Here is a 21,642-nt window from a genome sequence, read left to right as displayed (position 1 = left end):
ATTACAATAAGAGGTTTACAAGATTAGACAGAAATCAAGCTAAAAGCAGAACCTATCTTGTCAATTACTGCAGAATCTAAGAATTTAGTTAAAGAGTCTGTCTCCATCATATGGTAGGTTGCGTTCTCAACATGCTCATATAACAAGTATAAATGACCTAAACTTGAGATCATAAATAGCAAATTGTTGATTTCTAATTTACCAAACTTATTCATAAAAGCTTCTCGACTGAATTCTTTCATCGTAGTATCTTTCAATATGCCATTCTTTTTGTGTAACAAATATGTGTGCCCAGACGCGCTATCCAGAGTGTTGCCTATGGTAGCTTCAATGCTGTTGACTGAACAAGTCTTTTCATAATCGTACTGAACATAACCAATGATAATTTTCTCAATTTTATTTTTGAGATTCGAATCTATGTTAATTTCCATCGGAGAATCCTTCATAATATAGATTGAATAAATATTGCATGCAGTCTCGATACAGGTTCCTACTAGAGAAAGAAAATCCTCATTGTTTTTAGCAGTTGATGATAGTAAAGAATAATTAATATTAATTGAATTCGGAGACAGAGAATCATTATAATTATCCAATTTCATCTTATTTTTCAAACCTCCCATCATATGAAGAAACCGCCTAACATCTAAGTAGGCATTTAAATTTTCTGAGCAATGCTCTTTTTCGAGATGATGTCTAAATAAATGTCTTAACCCAGGCTCTTTCAGAATTTTGTCTAAATTTTGTCTCGACGATGGATATGAGAGTCTTGGTAAAAAAGGAAAAACACTGGGACTTCTAGAAATAGATGTTAATTGTCCCAAATTTGACAAACATTTAGAATCAACTTGAGGATTTTTGCCAGTGTCATCCTTTTTCCCCCATTTTACAATATTTTCTCCTAACGTAGTGAGTTTCACATATTTATTTTTACTAATTAATCCCGCGTAATTTTCAGGACTGGCAGGAACTTCTTCCAATAACCCATAGAATAGGAATCTGGCGGTAACGTGTGCTGCATCCCTGGGATAGAATATATCGCAGCAATCCATTAACCATTGCCAAATAGCTTTTGTAGTAAAAACATAATTTTTTGTGGTTTTGAAATTAACTTCGACATCAGGTTTAGATCTAACACCTACAGTCGAGACATAGTATTGTATGTGTGAGTCAGAGTCTGGATTTGTAAAAAATTTATGAGCAAGTGGAGATAGAATTTTAGATTGATTTAAATATACATTGCTTCCTTTTAAAGTATCTACTGGTGGAGCAATATTGTCTGGTTCAAAATTCGATAACATCACGTTCTGGTCTAGCGAAAACTTAATGTCTTCAATGGATATATTTTGCGGTAAAGCTACATAAGCATAATCATGTTCCTTTGAAGGAGACCAGACATTAGGAAATGGTCCCATTAATTTTATAAATAGCAGATATATTAGGACTCGGCTCATGAGTAGTTTATCAGTAAATTCACTACGTTCGAAGAGGAACAGATTCATTGTGTTTAATGATGAGAACAGTACATCAGGTAGCCTTTGCAATCCAATGCTACGACAAAAAGCTTGCAGAATAGCTATACCCTTGGGCGTGGGCTGTAATAGGACTTTATCCTTAGGCCCTTTTCTTGTCCTATCTGCTGGTGTATGTAGTAGCTTTGCTGTCATGAATACTGACATTAAAAATTGCGAGAATGGTTGTTCAATAGTATAACAGACTTTCAGACAGGCTCTATTCTCTGATGGAAGAAGACATAAGTTTCGTAAAAGGCATATAGCTTTCTGTAATGAAAATGAAAACTCATATTGCTTTGAACCTAAAATGAATGGATTCTTATTCCTTTCATTAAGATGAGCATTTAAATCAAGCCTTATTAATAGTATCGAGAAGATTGTCTTAATATCACTAGTAAACAAGTTTCCAGCGGGGGTCTTTCTAAATTCAGTATTTCCCAGCTTTACATTTGACGATGATGCCATTTAATATTACCTTAGAATCGATATTCTTTTCTTAAACTGACTCAATACAGCATCAATATATGGAATTAAAAATATTGATGCTCAAAAACTAATGGAATTAATTCGCCAGGGGGAGGGTTAAACTTTCAATAATTGTTCAGGTAACTGTATATTTTTGTTCCTTTCCTTTTCTCAAAACTTTTTTTGTTGGAACTTTTTCACTTTTTTATATTTTAGAAAGTTTCAAAATATACCCATAAAGAAAACAAACCAGTATTCTTTGAAAACGTTACCTGAAACACGGTGTATGGAATAGCAACTATTTTTACTTTGATACAATTATCAAAGCAACCTTAATTGACAGAAACATATTGTAGTAATGTCATACGAATAAGGTACGTTTCTAATTCGGTATTTTTGAGGTATTAGTAACAGTATAGTAAAGAGATATGTAGACCGTCGCACTCTGACTATCTTTTATTTATCTCAACTGCTCCTGATTAGCCTCGGATCAGATCATTTAATGACTAATTATGTTCCGTAGATGATTGCTCGTCCCTTCAAATTGGAATAACTTTCAGAGAACAATAATTCATGTAACATAAAATATATGTTCTTAATCACACTCTTTTGATCACCAGATATGACATAGTTTATTGACTAACGATTTATTCCGAAATTGCGTAGTAGCTGATCCATACTTCTGACACCATTTAGTGTTTGTTCCAAGTAGAAGAAAAAATTGGTACCTAATCCGCCTATTGTGAACGAGACCAAAAATAAATGAAATAAGTTGTTGCTACCTAGTTTATTCTGAGTAATATCTGCTACACAGTGATTCCACAGATCTTGATATTCTTTAAGTCCAGTATGCTTTCCCATATCACATTTACAATGCAATGCTTGCTGGCACATTCTGCTAAGATTTATATCCGATAGCTCTGATAAATTGACAATGGTGGTAATTGGGTTGTCATCAAGGCTATGACTAGAACCGATGGTTGATATTATGATCTTGAAATTCGGTTTGGTAGGGATAATATTTGTTATTTTTTCAACATCGTAGTTGTATTGAAAAATATCAATTTTGAAGTGAAGAGGCTTTAATGATCTCATTATTGCTGTAGAGTTTAGTTTTGTAAAATAATCTATAATGTTTTTAAATCCATTCAATCCTTCTGATTGCATAGGTACCTCATCTATAGGATACGATTTCTTTAAAAACCTATGAATTCTGCTTACATCCTTCGCTTGGAGACCCTCGGGGGATTCGAGTCTTATGTTTATCAAATTGAAATGCTTGGAGGCAACTGTATCAAACACGACAACATTGTCAATTATATTTGAAGTAAACCGCGAAGATGAGACTTCGGGTGCAACAATTCTGTAGTTTTTCACAGTGGTCAATTCCTTGTTGAAGGACTTAATAACCAGCTTGTACAAACTCTTTGCAATTTGATTCAAAGCCGGAGCAAACTCTAGTTGGTTTTGTAGCAAGTTGTCCAGCAACTTGTACCTGAATGTCTTGAAAAGAACTTGCTCATAAAACAACTCCGTAGCATATGTATCTTTACGATTATCATCAGTCACAATGCATGGATAGTTGACGATAGCAAATGGAGTGTCTAGCACATTTGGTGCATGTCGTGGCCTCTTCTGCAAAGGAATTATTTCAGTGGTGCAAAGATCATCGGTGTCGTAATTCGATTGTGTTATGGACCCTACCGAGACTTTCTTCAGCGATTTCCTGATGGGGCCAAACTCATCGTCCATATCACAAAGCAATTATCTGCCCTTCAACCTGAGTAGCTCTGCCTAGAAAAGAAAGCAAAGCCACGTACCCACAAAGAAATTATAGCAACTAGCTTGTATAGCAGGGCATCGGGGGTGGTGGTATACTAGTTCTCTACGCCATCACGCTATTGGAAAAGGTAAATATATTGCTGCACGAACATGCAGGTTCCACGACGTATGCTATTATTTGTAGCGAACGAATGCATTGAAAGAGAGAAGGAAAAAAGGGTGACTTCCTGCAGCATTTTCTTTGGGCGTACAAAAACCAGAATACCGATTGGTGAAGGAAGGAAGGACGGTGATGTGGACCCTTCATTTCCCATAAAAGGGGCTGCACAGAAGGGTGGATAAACTGTAAATCACCGTCGTCTGGTGTTGAACAGCAGCACCCCGGCAGTAAGGAGGGAGGGGGGAAAGTGGGAAGCAGGTCATGTCCTTCCCACGCTTCTATGCGCATCCCCCACCCCCCTATTTTGACTTCAATTCTTCGCATTCCATACTTTCTTCAATTTGAAGTGTCTTGAGAGAGAGGGAAGCAATTACAGACACAGACCCTGCACGCATTGTCTGTGGGAAGTGAGCTCGAAAGGAAAGCACCTTGTACAGGAAAGAGGGAGTCTTATCTTATTTGCTGGGGAATATAGAGGAAAGTCTATCTTCGAGGTTTACACAACGAGAGTAGAGAACAGTGAACAGTGAAAAGTCCGTACCAGCGAGCAAGGTTAACCCAACCTAAGGACCAACATACAGTGCACACAACGAGTAAACAGGACCTTTCCGGCAGAGCCATTAGGTAGAGCTATTAGGCAGAGCCATCAGTGTTTGGGAAGAACAATTTTTCTGCCGAATCTTGCATCGACTTTCTTTGAAATTGTAGCAAGTTAAAAGAAATGTTCCCTTCCCCAGACAGTTCAGAATAGTGGCAACTTCTTCTTGGAAGTGGAAAGGAATACTAGGGAAAAAAAAACAAAAAACCGAAGAATCCCGTGAGTACATCCCCCCTCCCCATCGCAGGAAGTACCAGCAACAGCTTTTGCAACTTCTCTGGTATTATATAACACTTGCTATAGAGAGAGTTGGTTTCGAATAGTATCTATATTTTCTGTTACTGAGAGGTAAACCATATTTCTAAGCAGGAGTGGCACTTAAGCATAAGAGGAAAAGTGTTCAAAGACCGGAATAATAATCTTGAATACACTGCAAATGTCTGGTCGATTGTGGCAACAGGCTTCTGATTCAGTGGTAGATGTGTTGCCCATCCTCAAATGGTCGATGAGGGAGCTGTTCTACCGCAGCACATGGCATATTCTTAATGCAGTTGTTGTTTTTCTAGTTGTCAAGTTTTTGCTTAAGGTGCTTATAGGCTTGAACATAGGATTCATCAACCCGCTTCGACTAAGGGTTTGCCATCTGTCCTACAAAGACAAAATCCAAATTTCTTATATCCAGTTCAACCCATGGCAGAAGAGAATTACTGTGAGTGGACTCAAGTTGAAAATACTCAAGGAAAAGAGTAATAAGACGGAGGAAGTCAAAACTGAAAAGAAGGAAAATAGTAATAAAAAGAGCCTGGCTAAATATGCAAAGTATTTCCCAATATTAAGAAGGATACTAGACGGGTTTGAATTTCATCTAGAAGATCTCCAATTAAGTGACCTCGGCATTAGCATTGCTGGGATTGGATTAATAATATCTACAATTCCTAAAACAGGTCAATTAGATACTCAATTCTATTTAAGGAAGGTTCTATGGAAAGATGAAATCATTTGTAATGAATCTATTATCTCTTTTAAAGCTGATACTGTTACTGATGCGGCCAAATTGAACGAGTCACAGTTCCTGGAAAACATATATCTAGATCTCAAATTTGGAGGTATTAATATACCAATGAATTACTTAGCAGCTTTCAAGAAAAGTAAGGAAACTGTTGACGTGGGGCACCTTCTGGATTATGAAGAATCGGAACAAGACATTTTGGTGAGAAACAAACTGGAAATGGAAATGGAAATGGAGAGATTGCGCTTCACTGATGAGGATATTTTTGAAGCAGTGAATAATATTGAGAATATTTTAGATACTGTTCGGGAATATTCTGATATATTATCCGATTTTACTATTTCTATTGATAAATTTGGTGTGAAAAATATGATGGTAACATCTCACCCGGCATTACTCAAAATGAATGATTATATGAACTATTCTTTTTGTTGTTCAAATTTTACTTTCAACGCCAGCAAGTACAGGAATGATATGCCTGGTTTTAAGTTACTGTTTAAAGAGGAGGACTCGCCATTTAAAATTAGTTCTGCTATATCGAGGATTGATTTTAATGTTAATCTAAATAGAGTTGATAACAATACATCTGAGGTACTAAAATTGGTCTCTATCCCGAATATAACACTATTTGGTGAAACAAACATACTGTCCCAGAAGTTTAGGACTTGTAATACGACTGAGGCAGTTTCGGAGAATTCTCTTTTTAATATAAAGAGTACAATATCTTCCCCTACTATAGATGTCTCCTTATCAGATCTCTCCTTTTTGAAATCGTTTAAAAAGAACATAAAGGTCTTTACAAGTACTTGTAGTGGATGCATGTTTAAGAATGAGGTTCGCAAAGAAAATTCACATACGAAGATGAAACAAATTTTAAGCACATATTTCAAGACGTTTTTGCCACTAATTAATTTGAAATTCAGCCTAGAAGACCCAAAGTTTATAATAAATCATAATAATAACCTAATAATGGCGCAACTTTCGGTGCTTGTTTTTGACTATGAATCTATGTGTGATCTTGTGGCAATTAATGAGAAGAGGAAAGAGATTATTTATGAGTCTTGGTGTAATGTTGAATTGCTGGATGTTAACCTAATCCATATAAACAAACACCAGAAATATGAACAATCAATCTTTTCTTCTGACAGTATTGCAATTAATAACAAACTGAAACTTCTTCCTGACTTAATCGTATCCAGTGAAATGATCATTGATACATTGAATGTAGATCTGTCAGAATTACCGACGCTCAAAATGTTAAGTGATGTTGTTAGGAAATTAGATGATGAAATATATGCAGTAGAGCAGTTTTACTTCAATAATTTATATGAGGAGTTCTCAACTGTGATTAGAAATGCTAAAAAGCAATGCAATGTGATTGGAAAAAACATGGTAGAAAATGAGATTCCACTAAAAGAGATGATATATAAATCACTTCCCGATTTTTTTGATTACTTTTTGTTGACTGTAAGAAATGTTTCAGCCACACTGGGTATTAGGTCTGTGTTTATGCCGAAAGATAAATTTACTTCTTTAGAACCCCAAAGCGGAAAGGACTTTATTGATGGAAAGTTAAGGAAATACTGCAATCAAATCAATAAGTTGCAAGTGACGTTTTTTGGGAATAAGACGCAATGGCATAGTAATATAAATGGTGGACATGTTGGTATGACGCGGTCAGGTGATGAGAATAAATACAAATCTTACTACGCATCGGAGCTGGATGATATTTCTACAAGTGATGCAACTGAAGTTGAAAGACCCTGGAATCTATCTCTCTTGATAGATAAAATCACTTCCACAATAATTGGTGAATGTCCTCAACTAAGTGATAAGCTGACCATAAAAACAGTTGCCAAGATCGCAATTATATCGATAAAAGTATTTCCTGAAACTGAATATTATGATACAAATGAAAATGCCAAGGTTATAGTACAGATTGAAAATAAATCAATAAAGGCAATTATTTCTCTGATGAATATTTTCTTCATTTTGTCCGGTATTCATACATTACATCATATTTTTGGAAATGCAGTGGAGGAAAATAAAGGACCTTCCAAAGCTAAGAAATTCTTCCTTGCAGTGTCTAAAGTAAAGAAGAAATCTTCTATAAAAAAAATTAGATGGACTGATATAAAACAAATGCTGACAGTCAACATTCATTCAGAACAATATGAGCAGATATTTGTTTTACCAAATGAATTGCGGACTTCTTTAGATTTTTCACATATGTTCTTGACTATTGAAAACCTTAACAATATTTCATTTACTGGTGAATATTTCCGTACTTGCATAGAATCACCTACTATTAAACACTATTGGGTTAGATTGATCACAATTGTTCGATACAAGGTTAATGCTGATATTGAAAAACTCAAGAGCCAAACTCAGAAGAACAATGACAGTGGTGGGAATTCAGAACCTGGGGTCACCTTAGAAAACGAGTCTTGGCATTTCTCAATACCATATGACTTTGAAATGTTTAGAATATTTGATAACTTTTCCACAATTGCTAAGACACTAAAACAGCTAATCTATTCATTCAAGTCCTCTAAAAATGACCTTGTGATATTTGCCAAGCCTGTGAGTGCAGCAATATTACCAAACATAAAATTAAAATCTAATAGACTGTTATTCACTGTAGATGATGATCCTTTTGAAGCTGAACTAAATTCAATTTTCCAAATTGGATTACAGGAACAACGTAGTCGACTGGAGAAAAGGAAAGAATTCAATGAGCAAGCCCTAAAGTCCCTCCATGGACGAGCAGGTGCTACCTCTCATACTGATATTTCGGTGGAAGAGTTGATTTGGAAGAAGAGGTTGAAAATAAACAAAAAAAATACGCCTGATCAATTAATAAAACAAAATATGCCCCTAGTTAATACGCCATTTAACATAGATGGAAAACAAAACAAGAATAAAACAGCTGATCACTTAATAACAGCTGAGTTAGAGACGGAATATGATAAATTACAAGAACAACTTTCTCACTCATGGATTGAAAGGATTAGAAGTCACAAACAGAAACAGCATAAAAAGTTTCTTTCAGACTTCACATATGTATGGGGTCGCGTCAACTATTCTAAACTCCCTGATGATATCAATAAGCGTGTACTTGACTTTTCTACTAACCCATTTCTAACTACTTTAATTATCGAGGATATTGATGTTGACATAGCCAAACCTCATTGTGGGGTTGAACATATTCCAGACTTTATTTATGAAGTTGGCAAAGGTGTTCCAAAAGATACAAAATACTCCATATTAGTGCCAATGCATTTAGATGCCAAATTCAGTGAAATAAGATGGCATCTAAGAGATTACCCGTTACCATTTGTATATATGCCAAAACTTTTACCGTCTCAATCGAGGGAATCTCAGTCAATACGTATACATGGTGACTTCATGGTAACCGAAGATATGATATATTCTGAACAGGAACTAAGAACTGTATTTGTTCCCCTAGTTCCATCAATCATTGTTGAAAACAAGGATAAGTTATATTCCCTATTGGTTCCAAGAACAATGACTAGTATCAAGCTATTTACCAACCTGGAATTTGACTTACATTCAAAAGATACCCTAACTGTAACCTGGGGCGGATCTTACTCTCCAGCCATTCAACAAGTAATGCAATGCCTAGATAATTTTTCAAAACCTCCATTAGATCCTTCTCCTAAGGTGGGCTTCTGGGATAAAGTTAGATATATCTTCCATGGTAGAATTAATATCAATCTGAAAAACAACGGTAAATTTGAAATAGCTTTGAAAGGGTCTAAAAGCCCTTATAAGATCGGAGGCCAAGATGCTGGTTTTGTAATTGGTTTTGAGGATGATGTTAAAATTATCTGTAATCCTAATGATGATCCAAAAGACTTTTTGACTTGCTCAGCTGATCGTGTACATTTTAGTATTCCAAATCACTTTGCCAAGCCTTTATTAGTTTGGTCAAGTCCCAGTAAAGATGCTATTTTTATCCCTAATCAAAGTGATACCAACTTACAAGAGTCTGCATCCTTTTATTATTTACTAAATTTGGAAGACAAGGTCAATCAGAATTCAGATATTCATTCCATGAAAGGGGCGTACATCGAAAAGACTGGAATAAAACTAACTGGTGGGATGAAATTAAAACTTGGGTTCGTCTTTGAGAGACTAATAAGAGGTACAAGTGATCGAACATATGATTCGCGGAATCACTGGGATGTCCGTCTCTGTAACCCTATCTATGTCTCTGATTTGCATGATCACGATTCATTTAATGACTTTAGAAGTGACTTTATCCATCTATCTTTAGTGCTTACGTCTAAATCCGAAACATCTTACAACGCACTTCAATTGAGCCCTAAAGGATTGCGAACTTTCTTCAGTTGGTGGAAAATGTTCAGTGGTAATTTCCCTGTTAGAAGAGGGCCATTATTTGGTTTACAGAGTATTGCTCCTAAGTTTGGTGAACATTTGGAAACTCTTACTTATTATGCGGATGTATCACCATTATATATTACACACATGTACCATAATCTTGATGCTGATAAGATTATGAAAAAGAGTTTCCTAGATACCTCAGAATACGCCGGTATCAAGGCTAAGGCTGGGCGGTTTTTAATGGATTTGCATCAAAGGAAGGAAGTTTTTACAGAATATCAGGAAGAATTGGACAGAATAAAGAAGGTTCAAAAATTGAAGTTCCTTGATGGACTAGTTGCAACTTTTGATATTGATATAAGAGCAGTTCATGGTCTTTTCACTAAACTGGAGTATACTGAGCAAAGAGAAGATGCCAAGTATGACATTCATGACAATGACATGCAATGGATTGATTTGACTGATTTCCAAGAAGCTTTCTATGTTGAAATCGATAACTTCCTGCCAAATATTAAAATTCTTCCCATGTTAAGTGCCCATAAGTTTATATATAGCAAGCATGCAAGCTATGGTGATAAATATCAAGTTGATCCAAAAACTTACAATCCGATTAAGCCATTTGATAATTCAATTTCGCATGATTGTGCTATCAGAAAGCCTTTTACTCCAAATTTTGAGGTTATAAGAGATAGATTGGAGCGTCTGAAGCATGTGAAAGCTACCATTGAAAGTAATCACTACGGAATGGACTCAGAGTCAGAACAGAAGGCTCATGAAAAATACCTCGTTAGATCTGAAGCTAGTGTTAGAAATGTGCAATCATTACTAGAAGATTTAGAAATAATGACGGGCCTAAAGGAAAAGATTGATAGCAGTAAGGCATATAATTACCCAGCAATTCAACTGATTCAAGATACAAATTCAGAATCTTTTGATAATAAATACTACGTTTATCACATGCTATTGAAATGGAACGAAGGTGTCAGAGATATAGCGTTCAAATTTCTACACTTTTCAAACCTAACACACCAATTTATGGAGCTGGCGTCCCATAAGACAAATAGGATGTTTAACGATATTATTAACAAAAGACAGCAAAAGGATAACGTTAATGAAGAGGAGGATATTTCATCAAAGATACAAAGGGTGAAGTCGGAGGTTGAGTTTGACAACGCAAACGACGATGAGCATGTTAAGGCCGCTTTGTTGGAGATGTTCGAGGAGGGATTGTCTCAACTGGGCATTGACATTAACCATTCTATCTCGAGAAATCATTTTGTTAATTTTATATGTCCTCAAATTCAACTGATTAGTGATGATGACCCAAATATTTGTGTGTTAGTTTCAACTCCAATAATTCTTTTGAAAGTATTGTCATTTGATGAAGAGACACCGGATAATGTATATCTAGAAAATACGTTTTTGAAAAGATACGGCCTATTTTTATCTAACGCTAATGCATTCATTTTCCACAAGGAAAGATTTGATAAGTATCCTGAATTGGTGTTCGATGCTAGTTTGTATGGACAAGAGAAAGGAAGTGACTGGCCTCCATGGCTGGGAGCAGAAGTTGCGTTCCATCCAACTCCTCTATCTAAATTTGCTGTTATTGAAAACTTTTCCGCATTCACTTTCTTGCAAAAACTACTTCCTTTCTCTTCAATGTACGACATGGTGAAAGATGTGATTGAGAATAAGATTTCAGCCTGTCTACCACGTGTTATTGTATCAGCTACATCTGAGGATTATTTGGCAATTTACAAGATCGTAACGAACTTAATTCTTTACGTCGAACCAGATAACAAGTCGTTGAAGAAGCAGATTGAAACTGCCTCCTTAGCCTTTGATTTTGATGATATTGAAAGAATTACGTCTTTGATTGGCAACTTGACTAATGCAGAACAGGTGCTGGAACGTATTGTCAAAGAATTTATTTTTAAGAGAAGATTGTTGAAGGATGTGGATTTGATTGATCTCTCCAATATTTATAATGAGCGTATGAATCATCTCCTTCAGTTATATGTTATTCTACGTGTTTTTACTGAAAGTAATCGTGATGAGAGTAATTGTACAGTACTATGGGACTTCAAAATCAAAGAAGTTGTTTTGCATATGTTGCACAATTCGAGTACACCGTTCTTGGATGTTATTGTGAATAATGTAAACTACCAACGTTTGCAGACAGATACTGGATTTACAGATAATATGGTATCTGTTCGTAATATCAACATATTCAATCGTGACAAGGATGCTATATATCCAACATTGGTAAAGCCATATTCTACTAGGAGATTGCTGGATACGCAATACGATGACCAGCCTGTTGTTGCAATTCGTTGGGGAGTTGACAAGCCAGTTGGTGGGATAAGAATAGTCAAGTCAGTGACTACCAATATTACCGGTTTAGTGGTAACTCTAGAGGAAGAGACAATCAATAGAATTATATCGTGGTTGTCTTTAGAACATTTGAAGAATTTATCTCCAGAAAACGAAGACTCTGATAATTCATCCATGGGCTCTGAGTCCATATCAGATATGAGTTTCAGTCAAGATACCCGCATACATATTACTGGTACAAAAGATATTGATGAGATGTTTAAGAGATCTACAAACTTTTTAACCATAGAAAATATGTTGATTAACAGTTTTAAATTGATGATAAGTTACAAAGGCAAAGGTAAAATGAGATTAGCGAATGTTACAAACTTTTTATTCACTTTCCCTACATTGATATTTGAAAACCAAACTATGACACTGGCTGATTTAATGATAAAAATTAAAAAGATTTTAATAAAGGTGCTTATAAAACATACAGGTAAGTTTTTGGGCACAAAATTGAAGAACCATCCATCAGATTTATCAAAAGAACAGCCTAAAGGAGATGATCGAAAGATGATAGAATATACGAAAACGGTGGAAAATGGTCCAACAGTAGATGCAATTGGATCAAAGGATATCACAGAGTGACCCTAAAATCATGTTTTAAATATCGATAGAAGCTTAAATATATATTTCAAATGGATGTTTTTATAGTCGACGTCAACCTTCCATGTCATCCATTTTCCTAACTGAAATATAGTTTAGAGCTGCAATCATTAGAATTTAGGTATAGTTTTTATTTTGTGGTTCAGAATTACATATTATATTGATTTCAGTGCTGTGTTTCATTTACTGATTTGAAACATCACTTATAGCAGAAAGTACCAAAATAATACGAAGGCTAATATACACTGCCTCTTGAAATCAGTTTACACGAAGTGACTTTCCATTGTTTCAAAGGGACTTATGACAAGTGAGACAATCAATTTCTGATTTTGCTGCAAATTCGGAAGCTTAATTTATTTCAAAACAAACAATTTAGCAAACAAGCATCATATCCTTAAAATTTTGGTGCAGGAATTTGTTCAATTGGATTTACTCTGCGATCTTGATGAGTGATTCTTTTGTTGGATTTTATAACGTTTGGATTAAGTCACTAACTATTCATATATTTGTGGAATACTATTGATCTAAGTTCTTTTAATTGTGTATTGTGATCGCGTTTAATTGTTTACTGTTCACTTAGGTAATCACCTAGTTATTATAAGGAAGATATAAAGTGCATTGTTCTTTGGGTTAAATAAATAGTGGAAGAGAAGCTATTTTGGTTGCATGTTGTTCTGATTAACAAATAGTATTTAAGATAAGAGCAACTGCATACATTATAATTATCATTTGTCTTGGCCGTTACTTAATTGATAAGTGCCTTACAGGAACACATTGGGACTCATACTGTGATATTCGTTTGTTTATCTGTGCAATCCTTTGTAATAAAGAGGCTACCAATAAGATATTTTAAGGGTATACTAACAAAAGGGTATTTTTGTTTTGGAGGTGTTCACTAATTGTTCCAAACATGACTACATCTAATAATTTGAAAACTGGAGATTTGGTGTTGTGTAAAGTTGGTTCTTTTCCGCCATGGCCTGCCGTTGTCTTCCCCCAAAGATTACTCCGAAAGGATGTTATTAAGAAAAAGCGGAACAACTGTATTGCAGTTTGTTTCCTCAACGATCCTACATACTATTGGGAGCAGCCACATAAACTGAAAAGGTTGGAAAAGAATATCATAACGGAATATTTAAGCAAGGAGCATAAGTCTCAATCACAGGCTGATCTTGTTGAAGCCTATAGTCAAGCCGATCAGTTTGGTGATCTTCGCTCTTTCGTGGTTGAAAGATTTAGCTCAGAGGATAGGATTGAAGATCTAGAGAAGGACGAAGAACTATATGGGAAGTTGAAATCTGGAGAAGATCCGCACATTACCGATCCAGATACCAATTCGCGGAAAAGGAAAAGCAGTAGCAAAGATGATGGAAAAGTTTCAAGCAGTAAAAAGATAAAGGCATCGAAGGACATCACAAGTATGGCTAAGAGCTCCGATAATCAGCTAATAATCGATAATAGTGTGGACAAGGAGAAAAAGAAGTCTAATAAGCTCGATCGATCACGTAGAGAAGAAATTTCTCTCTTATTGAGAAGAAGAATTCAGAGAAACTTGATTCAGAGAGACACACCACCGACTGATGTTGAGCTTCAAGAATCTCATAAGCTGTTGAGCAAAATCAAAGAAAATTTGGATGATCAGCCTCCATTTTTTGATCTTGATACCTTAAGAAAGAGTAAACTTCATAAGCTTTTAAAAGTTATAGTTAATAATTCGGATTTGAAAGAGTTTCATGATATTTGTAAAAGCATTCTTCTTCATTGGTCTGATATAATTGCAACCTTAAAAGCTGAAAAGTTGAATCATCTGAAGCAAGCTTATCAGAGTGAAACAACTGACCGTGATGATCCGTCATTAAAAGAGGTTCAGTGAATGTTTTATTCCAGTTATCTTGTTTGATTGACATGAAAGCATATCCTAATGTACTGGTTCCTATGAGTAGGATGGTGGATAATTTAGTTGGGCATTGTTAAATACTAATTATCTTGAAAAGTATGGTGTTATCAAAAAAGGAATAACTGCTCTCACTACGTGAGAGCTAAAGTGTGGCCAAAATGAGTTTAGCGCTTGTTAGAAGCTTGTCCTAAGAAAGAGAAAAACATTAGCCAGTTGCTACAGGGTTGCGTTGTGACATAGCGTCTACCTAGTCTTTGTGATTTAAGATAATAACTATAAGGTGTTTCTCTAGTTTTGTAACGACTAGATTAACATATTTCCCTAATCAATGTACTATGAGTGAGCTTTAAATGGTAGGAATGAATCATCTCTCCCATTCCTCATGAAAATTTTGAAATTAAAAGTCAGGCCTTGATATGCAATGACTACCTGTGAATAGAAACGTCTGGATACTGGCAAAAATGCTACAGTTCTAGCCTCTTCGATTTTAGTGGGACTTTAAGAATACTATATACCTACATAGTGAATGTAACAATATTTACCTCTGATGCTGTATTATATTCGAAATTAATTAGCCATTTTTTTTTTGTATGGCAAGAAGTAAAATAAAAACGGGTCTGGAAATCTTAAAAATCATTTGTGTATTGATTTTTTTTAGTTTTTTTTGTTCCAGAGTCAAGGGTTCATAAATTTTAAAAGTACTTCAAAAAAACTTATTTGTGCTAATGTATGGTGATCTGCAATAAAATAATTACTTTTTTCTATCTAGCTGAAACTGTTATGTGGTTAAGTTGCTATCACAGCAGACCAAAATGTTTTAAATTAGCATGTCGATAATTTCAAAGAAGTTTCCAGATGACTTGATAGCTTTGATACGCTCCTCAAAGTATGTCCATGTTGCTACTTGTTCGAAATACTGTGAGCCATCGGTATCACTGATGAACTACGTTTACTTGGAAAAACCACAGCTATTCTCTGAATTCTTTTGTGCTGATTTAAAAGGAGCATATGAAGACTCCGATGGTATAGATAATGGGTATATTATATTTGCTACTTTTGATGAAACGGAGAAAATCGGCAACATACGAGAAAACCCAAAAGTATCACTGTTGTTCCACGATTGGATATCAGCAAATAACCTTTCTCTTCGTAAAGGTAATCCTCTACTGAACTCATCTGGATCAATTGAGTTTTCTCCGCAATACAGTCACGGCAATAGGATATCAAATGTTCTCAATAATCTTGAGGACAATGAATTGAACCAGATGAGTGCTACAATTACGGGGCATGCACGAATAGTTGACTGTGATTCAGATGAATCTACATACTATATGAGATTACTTTTAGGTGCTAACCCAGATGCTGATATTTTTATTTTAGCTGAAAATGCCGTAATTGTTATAGTCAAGATGTTAGATGCTAAAGTTTCTGACAATGAAAACAATGTTGGTATTTATAAGTGAATAGATATTGGATTAGGTAACTATTAATATTTATCAGTCTAAGCATTAAAGAGAATTGTTTATAGAATTAATGTATTGGACGCCAACTGGTCAATTTTGAAATTGGTAAAAATGTATATTTTGTTGACAAAACATTAATTTATTAACTAATAAATGAAATCATGTGTTCTTATCTGTGTGATACTTGACAAACTATGTATTCAGTAAGCACTGTATTATCTTATTAACTCACTCGATGCCAATATCCCAAAAAGTGCACATTAAAAGTAGCTATAAATCATACAAATACATACAAACAAAAACCAAACTCCAAAATGAAACCAACATTATATAAAAAAAATGAATAAGAAATAAAAGTCAAGTCGTACCGTCTCATTAAGATGAATATCTCGAATAATCTATTCTGATTGGAGATAAGGAATGATTACCCTTGTCTTGCGCAAGTTGTTCGGTTTCAGGCAGCTTAGGGTATTTATCATAGAAATTAGAAGTTTCCTTTATAGGGGAGTGCTTATAATCAGTTTTTGGTTTACTTCCATTTTCTTCACCATTTCTAGACTTACGTACAGGACTAGAGGTGAATAGCGGGTCAATAGGACGTCTGGGTGAGGGAGAGAGCTCCCTCTCAGGTAATACATTTTCCTTCTGCAAATTTTTTATCTGCCTTCTTGATTTTAAGTATGCATCATCAATATTAGCTTTATCTAGAGTTTCTTGAAGTAAGGCATTCATTTCTTGGCTGTATCTCAAAGAATCCTGCACAGACTTCAATTCTTGTTCAACTTCATACAGTCTCTTTTTAATTTTCTGATACTTTTTCTGTAAAAGCAAATATCTATCCTCCTCCAAATCATCATCCCTAATAATATTATAGTTTCCACTAACACCAGACCTTCTTAGATCCCTTAACATCCTTTTGTTGTATTCCAACTCCGTTACTTTCTTTTTAAAGGCATTACTCCTAAGTATACTATCTTTCAAGTTTTCTTGATTCTTATCATATCCTTGGTTTCTTAACAATTTATTGATATCAGTAGATGCCATGTTCATCAGTGTTTGGTCTTCATTTGAGAATATAGACTTCACCGCGTTTAATACCATTCTAGCCCTGCTCTCTTTTGTATCAGGTTTTATATCCACTGAGTTCATATATCCCCCCCTCAAGGGAGGCTTACCAACCTTACCCCTTATAGAATTCCTCATCTTCAATTTATTTAAGTATTCTGCATTCCTTTGATCGGTGTTTGTTATTGATTTGTTATGACCTAACGCCCTTTTCCTCTTATTCATTGACCTTCGTTTTATATCAGCAAGAGATCCATGCTCCTTTTTCCTCCTATCAGATGTAGTTACCACACCAGCAAATAAGTCTTTTATAGTTTCAAACATGTATATTGAACTTAATCTATCTATTCTTTAAATATGACCTAGGTTTTATTATGCTTTGATGATGTTAAAAAAAGTTTACTGGATTTTGCTTCTTAGCTAAGATTGAATGAAGAGCTCCAGAAGTGTAATTGTATTCTAAATGCGATGGAAATATAATATTTAAAACCGATGAATATAATCTCTGATGATATTGGAACTATTCAAAACTAACTTGATCAATTTTGTTCTATGTGTAATTAAGATGAGGAGCGTAAATTGGGCAACGAATTTCGCGTTAACACGTAAAATATGATTATAATGTTCGGCACTCGGCCTAATAACCCAAATATTTGATTTGATCTCTAAGAATACGAGGTGACGAACAGCATATACTAAACTTACATATATTTTAACCAAATGTTTATTAGAAAATGGTTATGTACATAATATTGCTATTACATAATATTCATCATATATTCCATTTATAAACCTTGAGGACTTATGGTTGACCTGATACTGTAACTTGCTGCAAATGCGCCATGAAGTTTTGTAGAGACACATCATCTGTCAGAACAATCGTTGAACCTCCACGAGCCATATCTTGATAGTTATCAGAAGGATTCAATTTTGACAGTAAGAATCTGGCTTGTGACCCACCAGCCTCTGTATCGATAAACCTAGGTAATGGGAATCTATCAACCAATAATTCAGCAGCTTCCACCTTTGGCTCTTCTAGTAAAGCCTTAAAATCTGCGTACTGAGGATCATCTTGATACCCTGCTTTCCTCCATTGAGCTATTTGCTCACCATGATAAATTAAAATGAAGAAGAATGTGTCCAGCAATAAAATTGTATTTGGTTTAACTGAAATAGAATCCAACAAAACCGGTTGTGGATCTTCTTCCATAGAGAACGAAGTCAATGTAGGCTGTATCATAATTAGTGAGTTGGTAGTATCTTCTCTAGTAAAGATATGTCTATAGAAGGCCGTTTCGTCAGGTGAATTATTGAAAACACTCAAGAACTGCGACCTTCTCAAATAATAAGTAAATTGTGGGTAAAGCGAGAAGTTTGGAGCCAATCTGAAAGAAGCCGGATCATCTTTATTGTAATCGGCATACTTTTGACATAGCTTGATTAAAGTTCTGTCTAACCATCTAATAACATCAGCACCATCATCAGTTTCTGCTTTGAAAACAGCAATCCTAGCCATCAGTACAGCAGCAGCTTCCTGATCGAAAGATGCAGCAATAGCAGGTGTACCGAAAGGTAGCATCTGATTTGCTACAGTAGTAACTCTAACACGATTGGTTCCTGATGCATGTTGGTATTGAGTGATAAATTGAGTGTATGCCAAATTTGCTCTATCAGTAGTAATTGGAGATACAGCGTTAGGATTGGCGATTTCAAAAAATATACCGTAGGTATGATGTGGCGATAATGCAGACATCTTCCATACAGATGTAGATCCAATACCAATTTCAGAGTCACTGACATTAGTAGCATCTGTTTTCTTGACAGCCGAAGCATGACCAATCAAACCTTGCAATTTTAGATCCTTACTTGTTTTAACAGCCAGATTACCATTGAAAACCATAGTTAGATAACCTTCTTCATCCTTAGAGAACAGACGCAAATAAGATTGCTTGAAAATGGCAGTAGAAAATGCATCAGTCAAAAGTAAGACACCCCCTGTAGAATCTGTCATCTTCTTCATCTCAGACATACCAACTTGGTCGTAACAACCAGCAAAGACATCAACAGTATGACCATTTTCTGCCACCCTTTCTGCAATTGAGTTATAAAATTTACAAGCCTTTTTGTAATGAGGAGCACGATCTGAATCAATATCATGATGGGATCTTATAGGATCTTTTAATTCGGTATTGACTATCAAGCCTGGGGCTACTGTACCAGGACCCGATGCAAACAGTATAATCCTAGATGCAACATTTTTGTAACAGCCTTGTAGTAGCAATGTGGCAATATTTAATGCCGAACCTGTGGCTCTCAGTGGTCTGTGTCCAGCTGGTACAGACCATTGATCTGGGGACATACTCTCTAGCAATTGGTTAAGTTTGAATTCTACTTGTTCTAATGGCAAGAAGAATCTATTCAAAGACAATGGGGTGATTTTTCCATTTGCTAAAGGCGCCATAGTATTGCTTGGCTTTTGACCAGTTAGCATTTCCACCAATTGGTCAAATTGATACTCTCTATCACCTCTAAACACACTACACCTCTCGATAATATCACAGGATAGATCATATAATTGAACAACGTTACCATAAGTCATGAAACCAATCAATGCATTTGGGGGTAGCAACGATAATGAGGTTATGATAGATTCTTTCAAAGCGTCCAAGTTTTCCTGTTCTGCTGTGATATCCACAACAAAAAAGAATATAGGAGGAATCTGAACTGGCTTGTTTGTGATGTACTCAACAGTGGTTTGTTGCAACTCGATTGGCATGTTCTCTTGGGTCATGTTTGCGTATTGAGGAGGCAAATGATTTCTAGAGTTACAAATTGGACATGTCCACGAGCTGCTTCTTGGGTCAATGGCACAGTAAGGATTCAGGATAGCTTTACATTGAGGACCTGCACATACTACTGGATTGTAGGAGGCAATTTGTAGATCCTCAATTTCCTTCAATGGTGTATACAAACAACCAACAGGAACGACATTTTTATTGGCATCGGTCTTAGATGATGGGAACACGTTCCAAGAGAAGCGAACACCGTTCAAATCCTCATTAGCTTCAAAATCCATTATTCAATTTAATCCTAAGAGCAGGTCAAATACAGTAGAATCCAATAAAACAAAAGCACCGAAAAGAGTACTGTTTTTTCACAAAATAATATATCACCAGTTTCTTCTTGTATGGATGATTATAATCAGCACTAGTAGAAGCTTTTTCAACTTAATTCCTAGAAGGGCAGTTTCTAAATATATTAAACAACTTTGGACAGGATCAGTGGTGTTTAAACTTACTATAATTGATCTCTAAAAAAGCCGATCTCTTTCTCTCCTTCTTTTAACAGCTAATGGCTTTTTTTTTTTCCACTTTTTTCCCCCTTCAAGCTTTGAGTGACCAAGATTCCACAAGGAAGAGAATAGCTATGAAAAGATCAAGATATTGTATGTGAATATATTCAACTGACGAATAATCAATGGTAAATAAAGCCTTACTTTGAACAATTATAAAATCGAAACGCAGAAAGTTACTTACCTCTCCTCTCAACTCGATTGTGCCAAAAGCCATAAAAAAACAAAAGACACACGACGAGAGAAAGACGAATCGTGAAAGATTGAAAAGAGACTTTTGAGAGAGGAAAATACAAAGAAAGAGTTTAGTGATCACGTTAACAAAGAACCAAGACTCTAAATCTACGAACCACATTGCCCTTCTCAGAAAAATTTCTATCGGGAATCCATTGCTTTTGTCTTCTTCCCTTGGAACCCAATATCTCAAAGCTGTTAAGATGTTCTCGAAAAGAATAACTAAAACAAACCCAACAAGTGTGCTCTGCTATACGAACAATCACTTGCCAGAACAACTCGCTGTCTTGCACTCCTTGCCAACTGTGAAAGTCGTGTTCTCTCTTTCCGACTCTCGCACTTGGCCCTCCTGCTCTGCGTAATCTAGAAGTTAAAGGGTATTCCAATTTGAAGGCTGGGTAAACGTTGTGAGTTTTGCGAAGCCAGAGAAAAGTGAATGGTGTAGCTCTGCAACTAAGAAAATCTCATTAGTGTCACTATAACGAAGTATATGAGAAGGTTTCATTCGTATTCAAAACCCAATGACTTACAGCTTCGTCTAGTTTAACTTGTCTGCTCAAAAGCTGAAAAAATTTTCTCCGTTTTCGACTTTTCTTGTCGTTCATTCTACCCGATTCTTGCCTCCACAAGAGAGAGAGAGAGAAAGAGAGGAGTTTAGCTTTCGTTTTTCTTTTAAAATTGATAAGACGCACGACTGCAATCCCCCTTACGAAAATGTGTCCCTTTTGAAAAATCACTGTCCCTTATTGCAAA

The 21,642-nt window shown here is 35.5% G+C and overlaps 7 protein-coding genes across 7 annotated transcripts; 3 read left to right on the top strand and 4 right to left on the bottom strand.

The window, feature by feature from the left end:
- Window positions 1-23: 23 nt before the first annotated feature.
- SST2 (GTPase-activating protein SST2) lies at window positions 24-1,976 on the bottom strand (the record flags this gene model as incomplete). The annotated part of the gene is made up of 1 exon (XM_446814.1): window positions 24-1,976. The coding sequence occupies one exon, from the start codon at window positions 1,974-1,976 to the stop codon at window positions 24-26; it is 1,953 nt and encodes a 650-aa protein (XP_446814.1).
- A 639-nt stretch (window positions 1,977-2,615) lies between these two features.
- GVI51_H00165 (uncharacterized protein) lies at window positions 2,616-3,728 on the bottom strand (the record flags this gene model as incomplete). The annotated part of the gene is made up of 1 exon (XM_446813.1): window positions 2,616-3,728. The coding sequence occupies one exon, from the start codon at window positions 3,726-3,728 to the stop codon at window positions 2,616-2,618; it is 1,113 nt and encodes a 370-aa protein (XP_446813.1).
- Window positions 3,729-4,952: 1,224 nt separating this feature from the next.
- FMP27 (Fmp27p) lies at window positions 4,953-12,860 on the top strand (the record flags this gene model as incomplete). Its single annotated transcript, XM_446812.1, has 1 exon — window positions 4,953-12,860. One exon carries the CDS (start codon window positions 4,953-4,955, stop codon window positions 12,858-12,860), a length of 7,908 nt encoding a protein of 2,635 aa, XP_446812.1.
- Window positions 12,861-13,788: 928 nt separating this feature from the next.
- PDP3 (Pdp3p) lies at window positions 13,789-14,751 on the top strand (the record flags this gene model as incomplete). Its single annotated transcript, XM_446811.1, has 1 exon — window positions 13,789-14,751. One exon carries the CDS (start codon window positions 13,789-13,791, stop codon window positions 14,749-14,751), a length of 963 nt encoding a protein of 320 aa, XP_446811.1.
- An 851-nt stretch (window positions 14,752-15,602) lies between these two features.
- GVI51_H00099 (pyridoxal 5'-phosphate synthase) lies at window positions 15,603-16,238 on the top strand (the record flags this gene model as incomplete). The annotated part of the gene is made up of 1 exon (XM_446810.1): window positions 15,603-16,238. The coding sequence occupies one exon, from the start codon at window positions 15,603-15,605 to the stop codon at window positions 16,236-16,238; it is 636 nt and encodes a 211-aa protein (XP_446810.1).
- A 375-nt stretch (window positions 16,239-16,613) lies between these two features.
- On the bottom strand, window positions 16,614-17,627 carry NBP1 (Nbp1p; the record flags this gene model as incomplete). Its single annotated transcript, XM_446809.1, has 1 exon — window positions 16,614-17,627. One exon carries the CDS (start codon window positions 17,625-17,627, stop codon window positions 16,614-16,616), a length of 1,014 nt encoding a protein of 337 aa, XP_446809.1.
- Window positions 17,628-18,105: 478 nt separating this feature from the next.
- Window positions 18,106-20,379, bottom strand: GVI51_H00055 (uncharacterized protein; the record flags this gene model as incomplete). Its single annotated transcript, XM_446808.1, has 1 exon — window positions 18,106-20,379. The coding sequence occupies one exon, from the start codon at window positions 20,377-20,379 to the stop codon at window positions 18,106-18,108; it is 2,274 nt and encodes a 757-aa protein (XP_446808.1).
- Between the last annotated feature and the right edge of the window lie 1,263 nt (window positions 20,380-21,642).

This window comes from Nakaseomyces glabratus, chromosome H (assembly GCF_010111755.1).
Source record: "Nakaseomyces glabratus chromosome H, complete sequence".
In the NCBI taxonomy this organism is placed as follows: domain Eukaryota; kingdom Fungi; phylum Ascomycota; class Saccharomycetes; order Saccharomycetales; family Saccharomycetaceae; genus Nakaseomyces; species Nakaseomyces glabratus.
This window is presented reverse-complemented; position numbering and strand designations above follow the sequence as displayed.